At 50.5% G+C, this 23,597-nt stretch overlaps 1 protein-coding gene across 4 annotated transcripts; it reads right to left on the bottom strand.

The window, feature by feature from the left end:
* Nucleotides 1-158: 158 nt before the first annotated feature.
* On the bottom strand, nt 159-23,571 carry ankrd12 (ankyrin repeat domain 12). Of its 4 annotated transcripts, XM_088430506.1 has the most exons (13): nt 23,374-23,570; nt 12,235-12,339; nt 11,099-11,255; nt 8,725-8,796; nt 8,292-8,432; nt 7,573-7,776; nt 7,146-7,288; nt 6,913-7,060; nt 2,721-6,844; nt 2,553-2,651; nt 2,330-2,473; nt 2,159-2,254; nt 159-1,236 (listed from the first exon to the last, which is right to left on the bottom strand). In XM_088430506.1, exons 2-13 carry the CDS (start codon nt 12,292-12,294, stop codon nt 1,051-1,053), a joined length of 5,574 nt encoding a protein of 1,857 aa, XP_088286632.1. In that variant the 5' UTR covers nt 12,295-12,339; nt 23,374-23,570; the 3' UTR covers nt 159-1,050. The 4 variants fall into 4 exon arrangements, with proteins under 4 accessions (XP_088286632.1, XP_088286630.1, XP_088286633.1 ...); XM_088430504.1 differs by having other exon boundaries at nt 2,159-2,473; nt 23,374-23,571; XM_088430507.1 differs by lacking the exon at nt 8,725-8,796.
* Nucleotides 23,572-23,597: the final 26 nt, after the last annotated feature.

Raw genomic sequence — 23,597 nt, 5'->3', positions numbered from 1 at the left:
CTAGCACAGCAACGTGTGCTTTCTTCGCCTCGCCACAATATAAATATTGAATACATTTAAAAAGATAAGGCTTATGATTTATGAAGTGTTTTTCATGACTTTCTATGCATATTTTTTTAATTGAAAAATGGTTCCATAAAAACACCATCAAGAGTAAGTTTTAGTTTCACAACAAATAAAATTTATTCAATTATATATTACAAGTATGTACAGGTCATGTAACAAGTAAATATTAAAATAGACATTTTTTTTTAGAACTATCGTTCATCAAAAGGCATTGTTATGTTGAAAAAATAGCTTTTTGCTGTGATCTCACGTTGAAACGGTTTTCTGGTTATCTTTAAACTCCCTCTCTCTCCTCCACGGACTCAAAACGTACACGCGGGAAGGCACGCACGCGCACATGCGCATACACATGGAGGAGTGAGCACAGAGGGAAGAAAAACAAAGATTTGGGAGAATTGGGGGAAAAAAGGCATGCACAGCATCAATTTGTGACAGAGGGATGAAAACCCGCACACACAAAAAACAAAAAAGACGGTGAAAAAGCATACAAAGACGTCACGGACAAAGAGGAAAACGCAGCGAAAACAAACACTTTGGTCCATTCAAACAGGAGACGTTTTACAATCAAAATAACGAGTACTTCTTTTTTGTTGGTTTGTACAACGCTTTTCCAAACAATAAGAGTAATTACAGATTTTTTCGCTATGTACAAATGCACAAGTTCTTGTAGGTATAAAATAAGTTAAAAAAAAAAAAAAAAAGCGCACGATCTGTACGCGTAACTCGAAATAACGTTTTGCGCGTGTTTGTAAGTGACCCTGCTTAAGGCGACACCGCGATGGCGCCGGAGGGAGGCCTGGGCGTCCTGCTGGGCGTCCTGCTGGGCGTCCCGCTGGGCGTCCCGCTGGGCGTCCCGCTGGGCGTCCCGCGCGGCGCCCCGGCTTCCTACGCCGGCCGAGCCGGGCCTTCGGCTCCCCCGGGCCGGCGTCCCTCCGAGGGGGTCCCGAGCGTTCAAGTGCTTGGTTGGCCTTTTGGCCGCGGCGCTCATATGGGAGTGAGGTCGAAGTCGTCGTTGACCTCCACCAGCGGGATGTAGAACTCGGGGATCTCAAAGATGCCGGTGGACTTGTAGGTGGCCGGGTCCAGCTCCTGGAGCTTGAGTTGCCACTCCAGACGCTGCACGGCGTTCAGCGCCGCCGCCTCGTGCTGCTGGCGCATCAGCAAGCACGTCTGGGAAACGCACATCGCGCGCGCCAACTTTTTCAAAGCCCGCCGGTTTTTTCCAAACTTGAAGACAACTTGCGAGCGCGTCATTTCAGCCGGGAACCCGCAGCCGCGATGAGCGTCTGGTGGGCGGGCCCCATCTGGCCCCGAGCCTTGACTTGGACACCCGCGCTTTACGGCACACCGAATTTGAACTGACGTAGACATAGGTCCGGTTGCTTCATTTTTGAAAAAAGTACTTGTATTTACGCTACAGAATTTTACTACTTGCTTAAGAAAAAACAAGTTCTTGTCATTATACGGCAGGATTTGACTACAGGAGAGGATCAGAACCGGCAAAGAAAAAAAAAGGTTGGCCGCATTCCGCCTTTTATGTCAAAATTCTAGACTTTATTATTCTCTTAATAATAATGAATGGGAATATTTGTGGGCGGGTAGATCAAAAGCAATGTGAATCGTACATATATTGTGTTCAAAGGAAGGCTTAAAAACAGCGCTACTTAAATGTATGAATCATATCTTGATATTTTGTTAAGAGCTGTGTATTTCTCTTTTATTTACGCCATTCAGTCTTACAGCATTCTACTACGTACAATTGTCCTACTACTTAAATAAGATGTAACGAGAAGGGGCGGGACCCCGCAAATTCCGAATTTGCTTTCGTTTCCATTCATACGGTGTTTATATGTTCCGCCGAATGACTAAAATACATCCGACCCGGGTGAGATTTCTGACTTGGGAGAAAAGTTAGAATTGTGAAATAAAAGCGAGATCTTCTTCGTTGGCGTTAATCCTCTTTCGTCTCTTGCGAATATTAAACAGAGATAAATAAAAGATGAATCCAATCATTTCAATAAATGCACCGGTGCGCGTGCGTTTTGATTTCGTAATCCTCGTAATGCAATGAATGTAAGGTTGCATCTTTCACCTTGAGCTTGTCAAACTTGTCGTCGACGTCCTGCAGCCAGGACATGAACTGCCTGGCGTTGAAGCGGTCCCTCACCGACGTCTTGCCGTCGTCGCCCTGCGAGGCCGAGGCCGAGGCCGAGGCGCGCGGGTCAGGCGGGCTCGGCGGCGGCGCGACCCCGACGGTTGTCACCTGAACGTCTTGGGGCATGTTGTAGACTTCGGCGTCGAGCAGCACGGTGCAGGCGCTGAACGGCAGCGTCTGATTGGCCAGCGTCCTGGCTGCCCGATAGTGCACGCGCAGCACTTCCTGCTCGTTGGACACGATCAGCTTCTCCTGTTGAGAAGGAAAACACGATGGGTCGCCATCATGGGAAATTCGCCTCGCTCGCTCGCTCGCTCGCCCGCTCGCTCACCCTCTCGATGCTGTGCTGCAGGCGCAGCTTCATGCGGACCACCTCCTGCTGCTTGAACATCTCCTTCAGCTGCTCGGGCAGCGAGGGAGGCGGCGTTATCTGTCCGAGACATTCGCGCGGTTAGGCCCTCGGCTTCCGCGGCGGGGGAGCTGGGAGCGAGGAGCTTACCGTGGGAATGCACAGCTTGCTGAGCGGGTTCCCGTCCAAAAGGTAGGAGCCGTTGAAGGTGACGTACTCGTCGTAGTACTGCGGCGGCTGCGGCGCCACGCTGCACAGCACCTTGCGCTTCTCCTCGATCTTCCTCCGGATGTGCAGGAACTCGTAGTAAGGGTTGGCGCGCTCCGTCTGGTACGGCTCGATCTCCTCCAGCTTGACAGACGCCACGATGGCGGCGAGCGAGGGCTGAAGCGCGGGCTCGCCGCTTTCCCGCCGGCGGTCCCGCTGTGCGGCCGGACCCGCTTGGCAGGAGGGCGGCTTAGGCATCTTCCTTTTCCGCGGGTGCGGCAAGAGCAGGTCGGCGTCCTCGTCCGAGGAGCGGAGCTTGAGCTTGGCGCCGCAGCCGTCCGACTCTTGGTCTCCGGACTGGGCGGACTGGGGGGACTGGGGGGACGAGCTGCCGCTGCCGCCGCCGCTGCTACAACTACTGCTGCTGCTACAGCTGCTGTTGCTGCTCAGGTCGCCGGGGCCCGCCGGCGGCGCGGGGGCCGGACCCGAGTCTTCAACCGAGGAGTCCGACTTCCCGTCGGGGGGGTCCGCTTCCATGGGTTCCGGGCCAAACTCGGACGACAACCCGGCCGTCAAGTGCTCTCGGAGCGAAGGACTTTGAGATTTCTCCCGGTCCTGCCGGACGCCGCGCATCTCTCGGTCCTTGGCCGCGCCCGCTTCGTCGTCCGACAACTCGGCGGGAGTGTCGCGGGGGAGAACGTCGGAGGGTTTGGGGTCCCGACTCTCTTGCCAACATTGCGACGCCGTGCCCGGGAGGGATTCGGCGGTGTCGGCGGAAGGTACCGGGCTTTCCGCGGCCCCCGTCTCGAGGCTCTCGGGGACGTTTTCGGCATCCGCGCCATCCGTGGTTTTCGCTCTATCCTTCTGGTCCAGAAGCTGAGCGGGAGGGTCCGCCGGCCGCCCGTCTGCCGGGACGGGCTCCCCCGGCCGAAAGCTTTCAGGGTCGGTGAGCTCCGGCGGTTCTGACGACAGAGGCGCCGACGGCGCGTCTAAGTCCCCGTTGGCGGCTTCCGGTTGTGAACTTGGACTTTCCAGGCAGGGTATGTCCCTGAGGACGGCGGCATCGGAGGGTTCTATCGCGGGACTGCCACAGAGCGTGAGACTCGGAGGCTCTCCGTCGGGCGAGGAGCTGCCGGCGGCACCTTGGCGATCCGCGGGCGGCTCGGCATTTGAGCATTTCCGACCGACGCCGGCCTCTTCCCGTTCCGTTGACGTCTCCCCTGCGCACGGGCCCTCCGCGTGGGGTTTCGGCGGACTGTCGGACGAGCGGCTTTCGGCGGCCGCGTTTGCGTCCTCGTCGAGGATAGCCCTCAGGTACGGCGACTGGTGTCTGGCGGGAAGCGCGGACCGCCGCGCGTCGGTAAGAGCGGCGCAGTCCTTCTCCGGCACGGGCGGCAACCTGGTAGCCTGGATGACCAGCGAAGACTGCAGGAAGGCGGGTTGCGCGTCGGCCGGCTCCGGGTTCACGTCGGAGTCGTACTCGGCGTGCTTAGGGGTCGTGGTCGCCGCCTGGCAAGAGTCCTCGGAGCTGGCCACCGACACCAGAGACACGGACCTGGACACGAGGCCGCAATGCTCGCCGTCGGGACGCGGGGATCTGCCGGGGCAGTTCTCGACAGCCGACGCGACCTTGGCGCCGACGGGGGGCAAGCCCTTTCCGTCCAGGGACGCGGTCCTGAGACCGGAAACATCTTTCGAGGATTTCTCTCTGCCGTGAGCGTCGGAGGTTTCCGAGCTTTTGGAGCGCGCGAGCTCTTTGCCGAAGCAAGCGTCTGACCTGGTCCTGTCCTTCGGCCTGGGTTTCCCGGGCTCCGGCGCAGGTCTCTGTTTGAGCCTCTCCCGCTCCTTCTGTTTGATCTTTTCCAGGTGCTTACGGTGCCACTGCTCGATCTCTTGGTCCTTTAGGCTGAGCATTCTCTCAAAACTAGTCTGCATCAGGTCATCGTTGACCAGCCGCTTTTCTTTGGGCCTGCCGTCCCGCGTTGCGGCAGCGGGGGTTCTGGCCTTGGGCTTTTCGCCGTCCGTCTCGCTCGCCTTGACTTTGCCCATCTTGGTCTGCTGGGAGCGATCCTTCTGTCGGTCCTTGTCCCTGTGTCTGTCCGGATCTCGGTCTCGCTCCCTCCGGTCCCGGTCCTTCTCCGGCATCCTGGCCGCCTCTTCTTTGGATTTGGTGAAGGAAGACTTGCCGCTTTCGGGGGGATAGGCCTTCTTCTCTTCGAGAAGCACTTTCAAATTGGAACCGGACGAAAGAGTTCCGTCTTTCAGCTTGTCTTTTCTTTTTCGCTCGCAGTCCTTCTCCTTGGAGCGGCCGCAATCGGCGGTTTTCTCCGGAGGCTTCTTCCTATCGGAACCCGAGCGATCCTTTTCCCGGTGTTCGGCGGCGCCGTAATCTCTGTCGGAGCGTTTGTCCGGCTTGTCTCGATTCTTTCGGCTATCTTCGTGCTTCTTTGCGGCGGGGAGAGACTTGAGTTTATCGCTCTCCTTGTAGTTTTTCTCAGCCGGCGAGTGGCAGGAAGCGGCCCCGGACCGCTCTTTTTCCTTCCAGCGCTCCAACTGATCTCTTTCCGCCTGCTCCGGCTTGAGCTTTTTTTCCTTGTCCGCATGCCTTTTCTCCATTTTTTCCGGCTCTTTCTCTTTTCCCGAGAGCCGCTTGTCTGTTTTTTCACGCGCGGGCTCCAGATGTTCCTGATCAGCCGCGAGAGTTACGGGCTTCTCGTCCGTCTCTTCTTTTACGCCGTGGCTCTGCGGCGGCTCGGCGTCTGGAATGCGCCCGCCGCACTCGCCTCTGTCGTCGCGCTCTTTCCCCCTCTCTTCCCGACGTTCTTTTTTCACCGCCTTGTCCCTGTCGCGCTCGTCTCTCGGCCGCTTGTCTTTGCCGCCGGAATGTTTCTCCTTGGCGTTCTTCTCCTCTTTGAAGGGGGAGCCGTCCGACATCCTGCGGAGGGAGCAGTGCTCCTCCGCTTCGCGCTTCGCGGGCGGCGAGCCATCCGTCTCGTCGCTTTTGAAGAAGTTCTCCTTCCAGAACTCTCTGTCAAACTCCAGATTCCTGTGGCCGTCTCTCCTGGCGTCCTTCTGCCTGTGACGGCTGCGCTCCGCCTCATACTCCCTCCGATGTTTGTCTTTCTCCCTGTGTTTGACTTTGTGCTTCTTGGCGGCTTTGACGTCCGGCTCCGCCCTGCGCGCGGCGCCCTCGGCACCGATGGGGCCGGCGGCCTCCCTGCAGGGGCTGGCGCGGCCCTCGTCGCGCTCGGCGTCCCGCTGGTGGTGCTTGCTCTTCTCCTTGTGCTTGTGGGCCTTGGCGCTGGAGCCTTCCGTAGAGTAGTCGGCGTCCGAGTAGTGGTTGTACTTGATGGCATCGGTGGGGCAAGAGCTATTCTCTTGCTTGAGCGGCGCGTGCTTGTCGGCCAGACCGTGGTTGAGTTTGGGTGACTTGATGGCGGACAAGTGGAAGAGGTGCACGGACGAGTCGTCTTTGGGGCTGAAGGACATCTTGAAGGAGTCCTCCTCGCGGCCCCTGTCCGTGCTCTCGGACACAGTGGCCAGCTGGAGGACCAGCGTCTTGCTGTTCTCCTTCCCGTCTTCTTGGTTTTCCTTGTTTTTATTCTGGCTCTTGATCTTCCTCTTGACTTTGCCCTTGTCTTTCTGCTCGCCGCTGTCCTTTCTGGCCTTGACGCCCTCGGAGCTCTGCGAGCAGGTGGGCGAGCTCCTTCTGTCGGGGAGGCTCTCCCGCTCGTCGCTGGACGTGTCTGAGCCGCAGCGTACCCGAGGGATCTTGGGCTTCTTGGACTTGGAGGGGCCTTCCCCCTTGGCGCTTTGCTTCCCGGCCGCGTTGTTGCGCTCCTTGCCCTCCTTCTCCGTCTGCCGCAATTCGCGCCGCAGGATGTGGCGGTCGTTGAGGGCTTTGCTCAAGTCAGCCTCCTCTTCCTCATCCTTAAACTCATACTCGTCCAGGTCCGGCACGCACGACGACGACGACTTGGCTTTGGCGTCCGAGTCCTTCTCTGCATCCGAGTCCTCCGTGTTGTCATCCGCGCTGGACGGGTTGACAGACGGCGGATCCTCTGAGTCTGCGAGGCAAAACGGCGGGCTGTAAACGGACGCTACGCCGCGGGATGACTATAAAGCTTGCTCGTACCCGACCAGCTGTCCTCTTGGTCCGAGAGCGCCGCCTTTCCTTTCAACAGCTGCTCCAACTCCTCCGAGTCGGCCACGTCCACCGGCCGCTCGCCGCGCTTGTTGGCCTGGAAGGCATCTCCGCCATGGCGTAGCAGGAGCTTCACAATCTGGATACGCAAAACAGGATGCAGGAAACAGGCAAACGAACCCGAGCTAAACGTGAGCTCAACGGTGAATTGAGGAGGGTCGTACGTCTTTATGCCCGCTGCTGGACGCGTCGTGGAGAGGCGTGTCGTCATCCAGGCCTTGCGTGTTCACCTCGGCGCCAGCTGCTATTAAGACCTTGGCCACGTCGTAGTAGCCCAGGTTGCAGGCTTCGTGAAGCGGGGTCCAACCTGTTCAACAAACCCGCACATTTTTTTTTTTAAGTCATCTAACAAAGGATAAACAGCGTTTATCGGAGCCGGGCTTTCGGCGATTGGAGAATTCGATTCGGTTTCAATTTCCATTTTGAACACCATTGAATCTGTTACGCCCCAAAAATTGAAGCTCCCTTGCTAATAGTAAAACGCTTGTTTCAAATATTTCTTATGATCGCGCAGAAAATATTCAATGTTTGTGCCATTAATAACCGCAGCAAAAGTTATGAGATGCTGAGTATCTGGCCTCGGCGTCCCACCTGCAAAGTCCTTGACGTTGACGTCAGCTCCCAAGCTGATGAGTTCCTTCACTTGCTTGGCGTCGCCCCGTATAGCGGCCATGTGCAGCGGGGTCTCGCCGCGCTCGTTCCGCTTGTTGACCTTGTCCTTCTGCCGTGACGAGGTGCTGCTGGGGACCTTCTTGGACACCGGCGTCGTCTGAGAGGGGTGGCTGGGGGTGGAATCTATCATGGAAAAACAGATATAGAGAACATTGACAATGTAAAAATGAGGAAAATAGCATTCTGAAACATTGCACTTTATAAAAACATACATAAATGATACCACTGAAACATTTTTTGCTTCAACTCAACTGACAGCATGCTGCTCCTTATGGAGTGAGGCCCTTGGCCAAATGCAGTATAACAGAAACAAGTGAAGGCACATGAAAATGGTCACTTGTTGGTGACCGATTTTTTGCAGAGCGTATGTCATATGATCGTGAAAGTATTGTTATGTTGCCCGTCGACAGATGTTGCTCTATTCTTTTGTTGAAAACTTAGAAGGTTACACTACCTGCTAACCGTTACTTGTCGTAAAGCGTTCGATGGGGGAACTACCCCAACGATCGTTGGTATGGTGAAAACCTTTTTAGAAAATTGCGGCTGAGCGCACAAGGCGCGTTTTTGGTTGCGTCGCTGGTGCGCGGGGGGCCCTCCCTTGAAGTGAAAGCTTCCGTGCCAGGAAACGAAACACAAACCTGGACTGTTGGCCGTCATTTGCATGAGTAGAGCCATCTGCTTGCGCTCGGACAGCGGGTAGCCAAACAAGAGGTTGGAAGCTTGCGATTTCTTGCCCCCGGCTTCCTTTTTCACCTTCTTCTTATCTGGTCCATCCTTATCTGCAAAGCAAAGCAAAACAAAACAAAAACAACATGTTACATATGGAGGCATATGGAGATTCTTGTGTCGTTTACAGGCCCTCCACCTTGTATCTAGAAGTAGATTACAAGTATGGGGTTGAAAACGCAGTCCCCCCCAGTTTGTGACGATACACATGCGCGGGCAGATGCAGGGTGAGAAAACACACACACACGTGCTTGTGTGTTTGGGGCGGGTGAGGCGGAAAAAGGGGGAGAGAGAGACCCGTGGAGGGCAGCAATAGCAGCGGCGCCGGTAGCATCAGTAGATTACCTGCGTACATCCGGCAGGGGGCCGCTAATCTCTCCCCCCAGGTCTCAGCCGACTGGCCTGGGTCTGACTCATCTGCGGTGCAAAGCATCGTGGGAAAGCACGGCGTTAAAACGCTCGCCCCGCTCACGTACACACATTATGTATGAGTCATGGCGACACACAGCGGCGGGCGGGCGGGCGGGCGGGCGGGCGGGCGGGCGGGAGGGCGGGAGCGGACAACTCCAGCCTTTTGCCCTCCGCTGTCATCGCTCCGTCCACTAATATCTCATTTAAAAACAACGCGAATTGATGAGTAGCGCAATTCGCATCGATTCGGGTGGAAAAGTGCCGAAATGCACGCTTGGGTTAATTAGCTGGTATACAGTGATACATCAGAGAGGACGTCCTGCTCCATTTTTTTAAGATGTTCCACTGGGAGTTACATGGAGAGCTCACTAATGTTTGCTCTTCCACCCTAAAAATAATCCATTAAAATGATTTTTTTGGGGCGATTGAAAGATTTTACGTGGTGAAAACGTAGTGAAAAACAGTGCGTCCGTTGCTTGCGTCTATGCAGTGTACTCCGAGTTTCCAATACATGATGAAATGATCAGCAACTCCAACAAATGACGCCTTGTTCCTCGATATGAGGCAAAAAAAAAAAAAGACACGAGCTTTAGTACAGTTATTCTGGCAGGCTACTGGCGGCTGGTGAGTGTTTGTTTATGACTCGGGACCTGCTCTTATTTGTTCGCTGATTGATGACCAGTTTGGGTAGTAGTCCACCTTTTATCTCGGTTGTATATATATATATAAAAAAAAAGATACAATCGCATGACGTTGGCCATTAAAAGAAAACAAAGCCGACGAAAATCACGGCAGCGGATGAAACGCCGTGATTGGGCCCGCCGATTCTCATCAGCCTGTGAGGCGCCGTCACCGTTTACGCCAAGCGTCGGCCTCCGGGGTAGATGAAAGCTAAGCGGGGCGGCAGCGTTGTAAAACGCCCGACGGCACACTTGACTGTAATTACAGCATTTAAATCCAAACCAAACACACCGAGACCGGTTGATGAGGGTAGCGGACCAGCCTGTTGCACAAGTTCAACGTTTTGGGTTTATGTCCAACATGGAAGCAGAGGAGAATCTTTTCAAGCCAACTTTCTGAAAATTTCACATCCTCGGAAAAACAAAAGACAACGACGTGCCCACGCGCGAGTTGTCCGCGACCGCCCTCAAAGATCATGCGCGGACAAAAGAAGAAACCAGATGAAGGCTTCAAAATGACTGCAGGGAGTATTTATGGAAGCGGGATGACAAGCGAAACGCAATGACCAATAAAGTCGCAAAACGTTACGGTCGATTGGCCATTTTGTTCTTTTAAAAAGAGGCGGCGTAATTTCCTCTGCATTCGCATACGGCTTGCAGCAAAGTCAAATTAAAAACATACACTGTACCGTATTGTAAGATCCGAATTTTGTTGGGCACCCAGACATTTATTTCAACAACAAAAGGCAAAAAAAGCCCCTTTTGAGTTGCTTTTGTAGTGCCAGGTATCTCACTTCCTGTTTCTCCACCAGTCACCGGCACACTCTCACTCTTGAACCTAGATATATAGGAAACCTCCAGAATTTAAGAGGTCCCGAAAAATGTCAAACTACTCGGTCTGTAATGTTTCCTGATTGTAATGTAGATTGTTTCGCTTTCATTTTCCAACATTCATCTACTTTTAGCATTTTGCATGCACCTGCACCTGCACCTGCACCTGCACCTGCACCCGGAAGAAAAAAATATTTCTTCTGCAGACCTAAAGATGTGGGACTTTATCGTTGCAGCGCTTCAGACATCAAAGACTACACTGTCACATACCGGGTTTGGGCAAAAAGGTAGTTATAAAGGGCATTGAGATGCCTGCTAACTCCGTAAACAAACACAACGCAGCTCAGCCTCGAACCAGGCTCGTGATACTTGAGCTCGTACATCAAACGCGGTCAGTCGTGTGAAACGGCTCAATATCGGCGCAGCGCCCGTTTGGCCCATTGGCGATACTCCTGGGTTTATTTGTGAGTTTGTGGTGAGCGCTTCAGCACATATTCCGCTTAATTTTTTACATAATTAAACGTGTTTACAGAAAAACGCCCACTGGATTGCGTTTGACCTTTTGTTCCCGACCCAACGCAAACTCCGTTGTAGTATTACAATCGCAATCTAAGTACACAGTGCGCTCCATCAACGGTTAGCCGTAACTTTCGGTCTCAGCCGATGAACTCGACTACCGCCGGTCACTCGATCGACGGCCCCCAAACGCCGATGACAATCGGGTAGCCGGAACGAGCCGACGGCCAGCCGGACGACGAGGCAACCCGGCGGCTAGGCTTAGAAGAAGAAGTCCTTACCGGTGTCCGAGTCTCGCTCCTCCGCGGTCGTCCGCGGCGGACTGTTTGCGAAGGAGAGCTTGCGCTTCATGGAAGACTTGACTTTCCCTTCCTTTCCCAGCAACTCGCTCCGGTCCAGCTTGGGCGTTTTGGTGAAGGTGGACAACTTGTCTTTGCACTGTTGAGGAGCCGGAGCAAAAATGTCAAAACACACATTTTTGGCCGCTCCAACTAACGATTCTTTTAATCATTGCTAGTAAATGACGTCAGCTTGGCTTGGCTTCTCCATCTTTCAATCGGTCAATCACTCATTAACCCTTTGAAGCTCACTGCTTGCAATCGAGGCGATGATTACTGACGCGGGAGAGACGGCGGGGTGCTTGACCGCAACGGTAGTTAGCCCGAGCTCGTCGCTCGCTCGCCGCCGCGGCCTAAGCGGCGAGCCAACGGTCTGCTACTGCTGTTTAATCACGCGAGGTGGCCACGAAAATCAAAAGACACTTTCACCAAATCACGTCTCGAATCAAATCTCGCAAGCCTCCCATAAAAATCACATGAAACTTCCGATTCGTCATCATCAGACTTGCAAAAATGTTCCTTCACAATGATGATATTCTTCATTATTTCATTTGCTTCCCACAATTAGAATCAATAAAAGAACTGACTAAGAATGGTCTCCATCGGCAATCCGCAGCAGTGACTGGTTTAAGACATTTTATTGCGCTGTAGTGTTGAACCTCAGCTGTGGTTATTTTGCAGGCTCTCTGTGTGAAATGTCCCAAATGCAAAGTTAGTCAAGATGAAACATTTTCCAACATAGTCTAAAAAATGTCAAGATAACCTCAGCTTTTTGGGAGGAAAAAAAGTGCAGAGGCGCCCCAAATCAGGGATTGTTGACTGGAGAAGGAGTCCGGTTTTGACTCGGCGGAGGGAAGAAGAAAAAAAAAAATTGTGACGTATGGAATGTGTGGGAAAACAGAAGGCAATAATTAGGGAATACGGCGTCTTGAATTTCACGGCAGCGGCTATAAATACAACAGTGGTTTTAAGCTCGCCAGCCAATGAACGTCTGACATTTAGGACGACGAGATCAAACTCAGAAAAAGGCAACTAAGGGATAATAAAATGTAAGGCGCCAAGGTTTGTCATGTCAGTACCTTCTTTCCCGCTTGCTTTTCCACCATGGCGCCATCTCTGTCGCTCCCGGGTTTGGCCATGGCGTGGCATCCGACTAGCTCCGGCACAGCGGGTTCATCGCGCACCTGAAAGCAAAATTTCAGGTGAATTCACGCACGTTTTCTCCTAGACTCACAAGGACAGCGGGCTCGTTGGTGCCTTTCCCAGCAATAGGCGGGGGGCGCCCTGAACTGGTCGCCCCTGCTCCGCCGAGCCGCTCCGACACAATTAGCAAAAAAATCAGATCATGTGAACGTAAACTTTCTGCTAAATCACGTGAAAGGTGTGTTAAATCACACGCAATTTCCGCAAAATATCAGGCAGACTTCCGGACTTGCATCAAGGCTTTAGAACTAGGAGTAGCTTTACGAGGGGGTAGTGGAGGGTTGGGGTGTGGAATATCAGCAAATAAATGTCTCAATTACATATCCCAATTATTATTTTTCCAAATATCCCACAAGGCTAACTTTGAAAGACTTGACAATATAGGATTAAAAACACATGGAGATTTCAAGCCGATGGACTATTTGAAAGCAAATACTGTGCGCGCCGTACGACAAACGCGTCTATTCGGCCACAGCTCAGCCTAAACAAAACGTAGGCCGCCGTGTTTGCGATGTGTTGCCGACGTTCACCGGCCGCGGTAGGTATGTCACGGCACGGCCCGCGTTTGCTAAATGACTCGGCAAGGTTTTTTCGATTGCGTCATGAAGATTTAATGAGCATTTCTAAAGCGGTAGTCATTATTGTGGCGTTTGACATATTCCTCACACTTCCTCGTACACTTTGTTCATACTGTGAAGTGGCGCCGGAACGGATTTGCTGTTGAACCGCGGCCGGTTTTCAGCGCGCTGTAGCTTACGTACAAGGTTATCATGGGTCTTGAAAAAACGCAAGTATTTCGACAGACCGCCTCTAAAATGGGAAACTCCTGTGCGGTTTACGTATTTCCGCTTGCCGTTCAAGCACGGCCCCTGGTCGTCAGCGGGGATGAAATAGTTTGTCCTGCTAAATCACGTGCCTCGATCCGGTTTGCCATCAAATGCGGATCGGTTCGGATTTTTGGGGGAACTTTTGAGACTCCGTGAGGCAGTGCTACAAATGAGGAAATAGTTGAGGGTGTGGCGGGGCTCGGAGTTGCCTAAACTTGAGTTGCGATAAAATGGGGATAGGATCCTAATGTCTCCAGTCCTCGAGGGCCGGTATCCTGCATGTTTCCTAACCTTGTCCCTCAGACACACCTGATTCAAATGATCAGGATCATTTTCAAGCTCCTGCGGAGCTCGCGAATGAGCTAATCATCTGAATCGGATGCGTCGGGGAGTGAAAACCAAAAAACAAAAAAACAACAACAACAACAATGCAGGATACAGGCCCTGGAGGACCGGAGTTCCACACCTACGATTTAGAATAAGGGTTAGTAAGAATTCAAAAAGCGATGGCGTGGGGATGGAAGTTAGGATTTTAGTAATATGATCGGGTAAGGAGTTTGAGCAACTGCCACTGAGTCTGACAAGCGCACCTTTCATAAATAATTCAAGACTTTTGCTGCCTTTTCAAAGCACGAGCGAGACCAGACGCGGCACGCGCCCCCGCTGGATGCCATCGAGAGAGCCGCCATTAGTCGGCAAACGCTTTCATGGGCAGAGGCGAGCGGCCGACCTTAAAAGCGACACCGGCTGCTTGGCGGAAGACAAACGCGGCCAGGGCGGGCGGTGGCAAGCGCAATTATGAAGGCGCGCGGGCCCCTCGCCAGCTCGCCGTTGGCCCGACCGGCGCCGCCATTAACCTTAGGCCCTTTCGTGTCCGGATCAAACCTCGGCGCGGTTCACACGGACGGCGGCTAAAACCATCTTGGCATGCTCGCGCAGGCTATTTGAGGGCCGGCCATATCAAAAGCGTGTGAAAAGGGCAGGCTGGCTGCTTCTCCGGTCCCCCTACTAACTCCATATGGGGCAACCAAAAGTGGTTGTTTTTGCCAGGTGAAAATGCACAGAAACAGCAGTTGAGGAGTTCAACATCTTCCCCATTCAACAAATGTGACCCAACTCATCCAGCGACTAACATTTTTCAGGATCAATTAAGATCACGTGACTCTGCTAATGCGGCTGACGGGTCAATCTTCCTCCAATGGTGTCTAACTAAAAAAACATATATACAATTTTGAAACTACAGTTTATATGTCGCACACATACTTGTGGATTGTTAGCATTTAGAAAAGTTGACTTTCCTAAGGTGAAGCTTCGTGGTTGTTTAACAATTCCCAATTTGTAATTTTTTATAACCAGACTGGAAGGGGATCTGAGAAGATGCGGGTCTCTCTCCTCGTGAGAAAAAGCTACTTGTCTCCCTTCTGGTTTTTGTTCATAAAATGTCCCAGGTGAACCTGACACTTACAACGATAGTAACAATGAAGACAGGAGAGACGTCGCAATACAAGTGAGAAGAACGATACAAACCGTCGTCTTGGGATGTTAAGCGTTATTAGTTGTCCTAACGCAGTGTGATTACTTGGATTTGTGAACGCTCCCGTATCATGACGCCAGTTTTGAATGACGAACACGTACGTTTACAGTGGAGATAAGGCCGCTAAAGGAGTAGCTCCGGCGCGCGGCACCGCGCCGGGTGGGATTTGGGAAGCTTAAACGTAAGGTTGGTGCAGCCGTATGAGGCACATCCGGCGTAGCAACCTGATCCTGCGACTGCAGCATGGGACGAGGGCTAAGAATAGCGACGGGGGCCTGACACGCAGCAGAGGAGGGAGCAGCCGCAGTAGGTTGGACGTGTGACATACGTGCGGCGCAAAGGAAAACCATAGCAAGCACTGCGTGAAATTGGAATATCGCGATGGTGACGAGAACGTGGGGGCGTAGCACACTCGCCGCGACAACAAACAAGCCGTCCGTCACGCGCTCGTAGCCTTGTTTGGCGCCAGGCGAAATGATGGTGTAGGGGTGGAGAAGCGGTAGGCGGGGGTGCGCATCGCTTCCCGGTCGCCGCCCCCTCCTCCACCGCCGACTCTCTAATGAGGAGCAGGACAAAGGCGGCCGCAAAAAAAGCCCGATTACTCCAGTTGGGAGTGAGGGAGAAAGAGGGGCCGGGGCAGCAACAAAGGCCCGCGGAGATCCAGACGCCCCTATAGCGTGACGGCACTCGAGGCTTCTGGCCAACGCCGATGACGTGTTATTTAAAATGTGTGTTTTCACTAGGCACGCCGTCAAGCCGACACAAAGGAATTGCCCTTCAACAACAAATGTGATTAAACGGCACACCGGAGGAGAATGCAAACCTCCGCCCTGGCCGGGCGGCGATAAAAGGGCTTCGCCGAGAAATTGGCACGACTTTTCGTCCATACGACTAACTCGGGTTCCAGTTATTCTATTAGCGTATTTAGCGTCTTTTTTCATGCGCAACATGGATTTCATAAGGACGCTTTTTTTTTTTTTCATCAAGTATTTTCCCTTCAAACAATGCAATTAACATTTTATGGCACCGAAGGGATGCAACACGATATTCTAACAGTCGAATAATCTGTTGATTAGTTTGTTGTGGATTTGAAACTTTCTGCTTTGAAATCCCCTTTAAATAAATGGACATTTTTCAATCTGATGCTTCAGAAAACACATTTTTTAACGATTTGGCTGCTGGACTGAAACATGCCATAAATCAGCTAAAACCTTCGAATATTGTTTTCCAAAGCAAAAGCAGATGTTTGCAAATGTCGAGTTTTGACTCACCTCACCGCTACGATTACGAGAGTTTACTTTCATACAAGAATGAAATACGAGAATATTTCCGGCGGAGAGACATTTGCCCGTGTATTGCCATGTCGTGCATTTTTCTTTTTAACCTTAGTTGTTGCGAACGGTAGTATTATCACGTAGTCTCGGATTATCGTACAAATGGATGACTTCTACGGAATCTTCACCGGATGAGAAAGCAGCGGGCCCTCTGTGGCTTGTCGGGTTTTGCAGGCGGTGAAGGCGGCAGAGGCAATAGAAATAAAAAGGGAGCAGCCATGGCATACCATGGCGGGTTAAGACTACGGGTTAGCCGGCGCGGCTTTTCCCGGGGTCCGGTACGAGGCGCAGGCGATTCAGGCGCAGGCACCTGTCTTTGTTAACCCGCTTCCCTCGCGTCTGCCAATCAGCTCCCCGCTCCTATTGTGTCATCCCAGGTGTTCCTTGCTTGCCCAGTCACTTCTGAGTGTATTTAGGTTCCCGTTTTCTTTCGGTTCTTGCCGGGTGATTGTCTATGTCAGCGTCACTGTCAATATTCACGTTGAGTACTGAAACGCGTGGAGAGGGATGATTTTTCATTAGTCTTAAAAATACTCGCAACTAACTAATGAATGGTGCGTTTTTTGGGCCTTCGGGCATCTGCCGTCCGTCCTCAACCCAGACAGTGCGAAAGCAGAATATGTGCCCTGGCTTCCAGAAGTCTTTTGGCCGTGTAAACGAATCGACAGAGTCCCCGGCCAGACAGAGGAGAAAGATGGCGACATTTCGGATGACAAAAAGGCACGGCTGCCAAAGACCTCTGACAGTTGTGTTATTCTGTCAATTCATTGTGATTTGAGGACAGCGATCTTGGCGTTGAAAGGAGCAGATCTTTCTAGACCATATTTCAACATTCATCTAAACAAACAAAAACCAGAAGAGAGGAATGTTTAAGTCAGTGAAGCCTGACAACAATAACCTCCATTAAAAAGTCAAGTGGAGCAAGACAAACTGTATCTAGCTGGATGATGAGTAAAACGAGAACACTTAACTTCTGTGATGTAGCCTCACAATAATTCCTAAAGTCAAAATAAAATCCCAATTCAGAAAAACATAGCTATAGACTGACAAAAGAAGGACAAAAATCCTTTATTTTTCTCCAAAAACAATAGCACGCCTTTTATTCCGCCGCGCCCTAAGCACGGACGGATATCGGCTTTTCCGTTAAATTGTCTTTTAATTCAAATGCATCTTTATCTATAGAATTGCTAGAACGTGTCTATGATTTTGGAACTAAAAGTACTTTTTGGTCTCATGTCTAAGAATCATGGGAAATTCCATCCCACTAGCCTAATGCTGTCAAGCCCGACGCGAGCTGAGCTTTTCTGCAGGCACGTTTCAACGTTTACAACATGGGACCTGCGCAAGGTGAATGACACAGCCAGCTTCTGGTAGCCACTGTATACGAGAAGCTGGATCATTGGCTCGGTTGTTGAAATGTCAACCGAGAAAGCGTTTTGCATCAGCCAAAGTAATAACACAAGTACCAGTCAACTGACCGGCGGTTCCGACTTATTTCCGTCGTCGGAGGATCCCCCCCTTTTCTCCGCTCGAAACAACCCCTGCGTAGCTGTACATTGGAAAGAGAGAGAGAGAGAGAAAAAAAAGGCAAGATACGCAAGCCTGAAGAAGTCGAGCGCAGCTACTGCGAATGTAGGTTAATGATCGCGTATGCATGTGGCGGACGAGAACAATGAAGCCTTTTCTGGCCATTATGGGTTAAAAAGAAGGAGGGGGTTGGCGGCATTAGAGTAAAGGTTAAGACCCAGGCGCGGAACGTGTCCCCGTTCTAAAGTGAGGTCAGCTCACACGACCGGGGAAGCATTCGGAGTCCATGCGAGGACGTTCCGCCGACGGAAGAAGAAACGCATGAGTGTATCCAACGCATTAAAACAATTACAAATAGCGAGTAGTTCCTGGGTTCTTACGGCGACAACTACAGCCGGATGTACACCGCGGGTCCGACCTCCGATCGGCCAATCCCGGTTTAATGCCCTTCTCCGACGTTTGCCGAAAAACGGCAAACTCGCCATTTCATTTTGGGTGCTAGAGACGAGTCTGCGTGTCCTGAGATTTTGTTATTTGTCCATCTCGTGTTCCACAAAAGTCAATTCATCTATTCCCATAAAAGGATTGACTTGCTAAATTTCTAATGACTGTTTTAACGCAGCGTTCTCCTCAATACGGTATTTGAGGGCAGCGCGCAATAGTGCTGCTCTGCTCTTTGGCGACAACACGACAGCGCTCCTGCGGTCTGTCAAAGGATCAAGTCAGTTAGCATGACAACACGACTGCACGGCGGCATTTTACGCGACGAGGCGCGACAACAACAACAGTCGGACGCGCGCGCCAGTGAGCGCTGCGAGTCCATGTTGTGTAATGGGCGAACTCCTCCCACCTCAACGCACATGCGAGGTCTCCACGAATGCTCTCGAAAAGCGGCTACACACCGGCTCGGTCTTGGAATGTGCTCTGCTGTTGGCGGTGTACAGTTACCAATATGGATTGGAGCAAAACGGCCATGTCATCCGACGGTCAACACAAAAGCCTTATTAAACGTAGCATTCATATTTAGGGGAAAGCCGATGCGAGGTAGATGGCGAAGCCAAATAAGACCGACGGCCGATGCTAAATCTCCACCTTTATTATAACACCTTCTGATTGGCTCATTTAGAAAAAGTAGGAGCCCCGGAATTTGCAGGATGCGGCTGCTTTCATTTGAAACGACACCTTTCCTGATTCAATCCGGCCACGGGTCCTCGATACTGGTTCACGTTCCCTACGGTTGCACATTTGCCCGCTGAATTTTTGAGTGAGAATGGCTGCCTGCTTCGAACCGAGACGGCGGATTTTCTGTTCAGTTCCAGGTATAGGTCCTTGACATTTCCTTGTTTGTTTGGTTCTGTTGTGACCAACGTAGCTGAACGATTATGTGTCCTTGGAGGGTCCGAGGGCGCTAACGTGTTCGAAGTGGCTGCTTGAAACCAAAACAAGTCAACATCCTTTTCAATTGTGGGCCTGGCTCCTGTCGCGATTCATTTATCCACTGATGTTTGTGACTGAGTGTTAAACTGATACAGTGGGTCTTTTTTTTTTTTTCTAACTTTGCACGGGAAATGGCAAAATAGCTGTTTCAAACCAAAATGGACTTTTTCTTGGGTCTTGTGAGACTTCTTTGTAGTTCGTCGTGATAAACGTGCCTTTCAAAATGGCGCGAGTCAACGTTTCACGTGGCCCGTCAAAAGCTAATTATTAAGTGTCTGGCAAAAATGCAAAATTTGAAAACTGTCTTTACCTTCAAAAAAAAAGGATAACCAACAACTACTTTTTTGTGCCCAATTCCCCTTTTAAACAGTTTGTATTGGCCTGATTTCCAAACTAGGTAAACGTGCGACGATCCTTCTTAAAATGTATTCGATTTTGACATGACATGGAATTGAATTGAATTCAATCAGGTAAACCGGTTTCGATTTCCACCCATCAAGATGATAAAAGGAGGGCCGGAGCCAAATCCACCAGCTCAGCACGTGAAGCGGCTAAGCAGTCTACCTCTGTGCCGCGCCGCCCCGCCCCGACTAGACTTCCAGATGACAAAGGTGATAAAGGTTGAGGCTAATGTCACTGTTGTGCTTGCATTTGACATTCAAATCATCTTAATTTGTAGTAACTCTTCAGCTGCCCAAACCTGACCTCAATTATTGGAGAGTTTTGTATACTTGTATTTAAACAAAGTCATGAAGAGCCGCGAGAAAAACAAAACAGGACAAAACGGGAATATACAGTGTCTTTTTTTTTTTAATGAAAACAGGCGCTTTGTCTTTTCGTCACGATCGATTCAATTTCTTTGTGTAGCGTCTTATGTAATTGTCCCTTGGTCAATGGGCTGTTCTCCAACTTAAGAGGCTTACGGTCTGGCGGCTATATTATCCCCGTATGGCATGCAGGTTATACAGTACTGTACGCACATTGGGCCAGGTATTCACGATAAAGCCGACAATCCGATGCGCACGGATGGACACGGATCTATATCACACAAATATTTGATGCTGGCGTAACGGCGACCATACTGACCGGGAGCGATTTAAAAGCGACTATAGGACAGCGTCGAAGGAAAGATAGATTGGATAATCCATTCCAAAAATATGTTTTTGACAGACCTTGTTGTTGCCGCATCAAATAGTTTAGAACTCATTATTCTATCGATGAATGGGATAAAACAATATTTTGCATTAGAGCGCCTTACAAAAGAATTGTATCTTTTGTCAACTAATAATTGGCGTTTATTTGGTGTCAATAATTGATGAAAAAACATGCAACAACAATGAATCAAATCTGCGCGTGCCAACGACGCGTGAAGACTCGATGTTTTTGAAAGCGATTCAGTGACTGGCTCAGTCATTGCTTTCTAAAGTAAAAGCGCACCTTTGAAATACCTCACCAATAGACATCAAGGCTGCTGATGAATCGGCCACGACGCGGAGAGAAGCAAAGAGGCCGTCACAAACGACTTAGGAATCTTTTTGGACTGGAGTCAGAACAGCTTTTATCGTCGAGGGTACTATCACCAAGGAAGCTTTCCGTGGCAACGCTCATGTCTCAGTTTGCGTGTGAAGTATTGCGTCGTTGCAGAATGAATCAGGCCAAGCAGTGAGCTAGAAACAAACTCTTGAATGGAACAAAAAGGATTAGCGTTGGCCGTAACCGCACCGAAACGGCGACGCTAACTGCCGTCTTTTCCCCCGTCCCTCTCGCCGACCCGCCAATGTATTTCCTCATTTCTACTGCATCAAATCTGATCTGTACGATTAATAAAAGACAATGGCCGTTACGTCGTATTTTCTCTAAAAAGAAAACAAACTGTTAACGGATTCATGCAGCTCTTTGGTACACTTTTTTTTTTTTATTGAATAGTATACGTACATTAAAAATCTTTCCTTTGTTGGATAATGTACTGCATACAGCCTTTTTGCCACTCATTCGAATTGTCATTAAATGTGTTCCTACTTACGCAGAAGAACAGCATGTTTATGTTTTGCATTTTGTTCCCCCGCTGTATCCAATGTGAACCGGACCGTGACTTTCAGACCAAAGGAGGTAGGTACCTTCCAATCTCATTCTCTTTTTTTGGGGCCATACGATTAAACTCATGTGACCGCATATTTCATGAGGTATTTCATCGTTTGAAAATCAGACAAGCTCAGGTCATTTGGAGATCGTGACAACGAAACAGGGAAAAAAAAAAAAAAGATAATGAAAACGGATTGAAAAAATGCAACGAACCCAGTGAACCCTACCAAGTCATCTTTCAAATTTGAAACCAATGACAAAAACATCTATCATTTCCCCCCCCCACATAGCAACCTGCATGGTATGGGCCATTTTTCTAACGCCCTTCTCCTTGCACAGTAAATAAGGTGTGGACTGGTGGGTTTGTCAGCAAACGGCAGTGTCGCGGGAGGGCCTACTAGCGGCCCAACAGGCAGGCGGGGCTCCTTGTGGGGTCGAAGCCAGGGAAAGCAGGGAGATAATCGTCCCAAGGCCATGCCGAGAAACGTTGATCACTATTGCGCTAGCGATGTGCATTCCAAATATATTTAGGTAACAAAGGGTGGAAAACTTCAATCGATAGGCAAAATATTGAACGGCATCAACTGATAGCACAATTAAACACTTACTTTAGTTCCAAGCTCAACCTTCGCGTTCTGCATTTTGTGCCTAACACCCGCTACGCAGTGTCCTACCATGAATCGAATTTGGACGCGTAGCGGCTCCCGTAGTACACGGAACGGCCAATGCTGAGTTACTTATCGACCTGTTGGAAACATTTGACCCAAGGTATGTGCTCGCTAGCCACAAATATTTTGCAGAGGTCACTGTGAAGACTGAGGGGGCCATGACACTCGATGGTTCGTTTTTCTTTGTTAGATTGTTGACTATATAAATGTTGAACATATGTTTAACTTTTTAAAGATACATTTAGTCAATATTTTGTCTAACATGAATTATTTTGCTTTTGCTGTCGCATGAAAATAACATCACATGTGCTCAGCTAACAACTTGTTTACGTCACAACTAAAGGCATAAAACAGGTGAGCCGCGATTGGTTGTTACTGAAGCCCTGAGCACGTGTGATGTCATTTTGAGTCAAAAGTTACTTTCATTCAGTTATCACATTAATCAGCGACAAAATATGAACTTTTTATTGCTGTAAAGGCCTAAATAAGAAAATAATTACTTTCAATAGGTTATCATATTCAGTATGCTAAGAAAAATGTGTATATAGTGCTAAACAGAATAGCTTGATTTCACATGATTTATCTTAAAAGATATATTTCTTTGGGTGTTGACGCTCGGGAAAATTATTATCTGCATTAAAAAAAAGCCGTTTTTAAGCTTGTTTTCCATCTGGAGAAAAAGCAAGTCCCATATGGAACACACACACACGCACAAAACACAGAACAATCTGTTTTAAATAATGGCATTCCCATTTACTTTTTCCATATGCAAAGCGGAACAAATTCAGATTGCCATCTTCCCGAGCCCCACTTTCAACCTTGGTGGTTTTAATCGCCTCTAAAGTGACCGTTTGGAGTGCAGGCAGACGTTTCAGCGTGAGTGGCAGCCATGTAAAAAGACAGGCAGCTTTTGTATCAGCAGGCAACACACCCCCAACATGTCACGGGCAGGCTGGACTGCCTGCCTGCCCGCCTGCGAGGATCCTGACTATTCAAAACCGCACTCCTGATGTTCTATGGTCCATTTCAAATGGTCGCAAACCATCTTCTGGTTTTCTACGTAGTCAAAGGGTCGGCACCCACTAAACACAAGGGCAGGGGTACGTTCCTTGGCCCGCAAACGTCCGACGACTCGTCCGTCATGACGCTAAGCAATCAACACTCCGCATACATACAATTGGCATGCTATTAAATTAGCGAACGTTTTGTGTGTTAAACGTGAGGACAAAACAGGCCCGGCTCGGTGAGACAAAAGCCCAACCACCACCGCAGACCCTTGCCAGCGTAAACCCCCACCAGCTAGAAAGCTAACTGAGCTAGCGCCACTATTTCAATCATGCCAGGGGATACTTCCCTCTTTTCACGCCCATCGTGCTTGGCCAGATATACGTAAATATTACGGTTGAGTGTTCATGAATAAAAATAACCATACGTGGCACTCCTACGTAAGAAGACATAAAAGGACGTTTCCCGCACGTCAGTTACGTCAGTTTAGCTTGGCGCTCGCACGGGGCTAGCAGCAACTAGCGCGATTCCGCCTCGCCGCGCTGCGCCGCGCAGTCAGTGGCATAAACAACAAGCGCCCCGCCGCGCCGCGCCGCCTTACCTTTTACGTTGGCCGCCGTCAACTCATCCGTGGCTAGCTTGACGTGAAACCGTTATTCGTCTGTTCGTCCCCCCCACCCCAACCCGCCCCCGCTTCCAAAAAGGGGGAAAAAGCTCGGACGTTAACCGTAGCCTACGGCAGTGTGACGTTCACCGCCGCCTTTTGAAAACATAGCTGCCAGTTCGTTCGTCCTCCTCCTCTCCGGCCGAGAAAAGACCAGCATA

This window comes from Hippichthys cyanospilos, chromosome 12 (genome assembly GCF_059441005.1).
Source record: "Hippichthys cyanospilos isolate Australia breed blue-spotted pipefish chromosome 12, RoL_Hcya_1.0, whole genome shotgun sequence".
Lineage (NCBI taxonomy): Eukaryota > Metazoa > Chordata > Actinopteri > Syngnathiformes > Syngnathidae > Hippichthys > Hippichthys cyanospilos.
The sequence above is the reverse complement of the archived record's forward strand: the minus strand, read 5'-3'. Positions and strand labels throughout refer to the sequence as shown.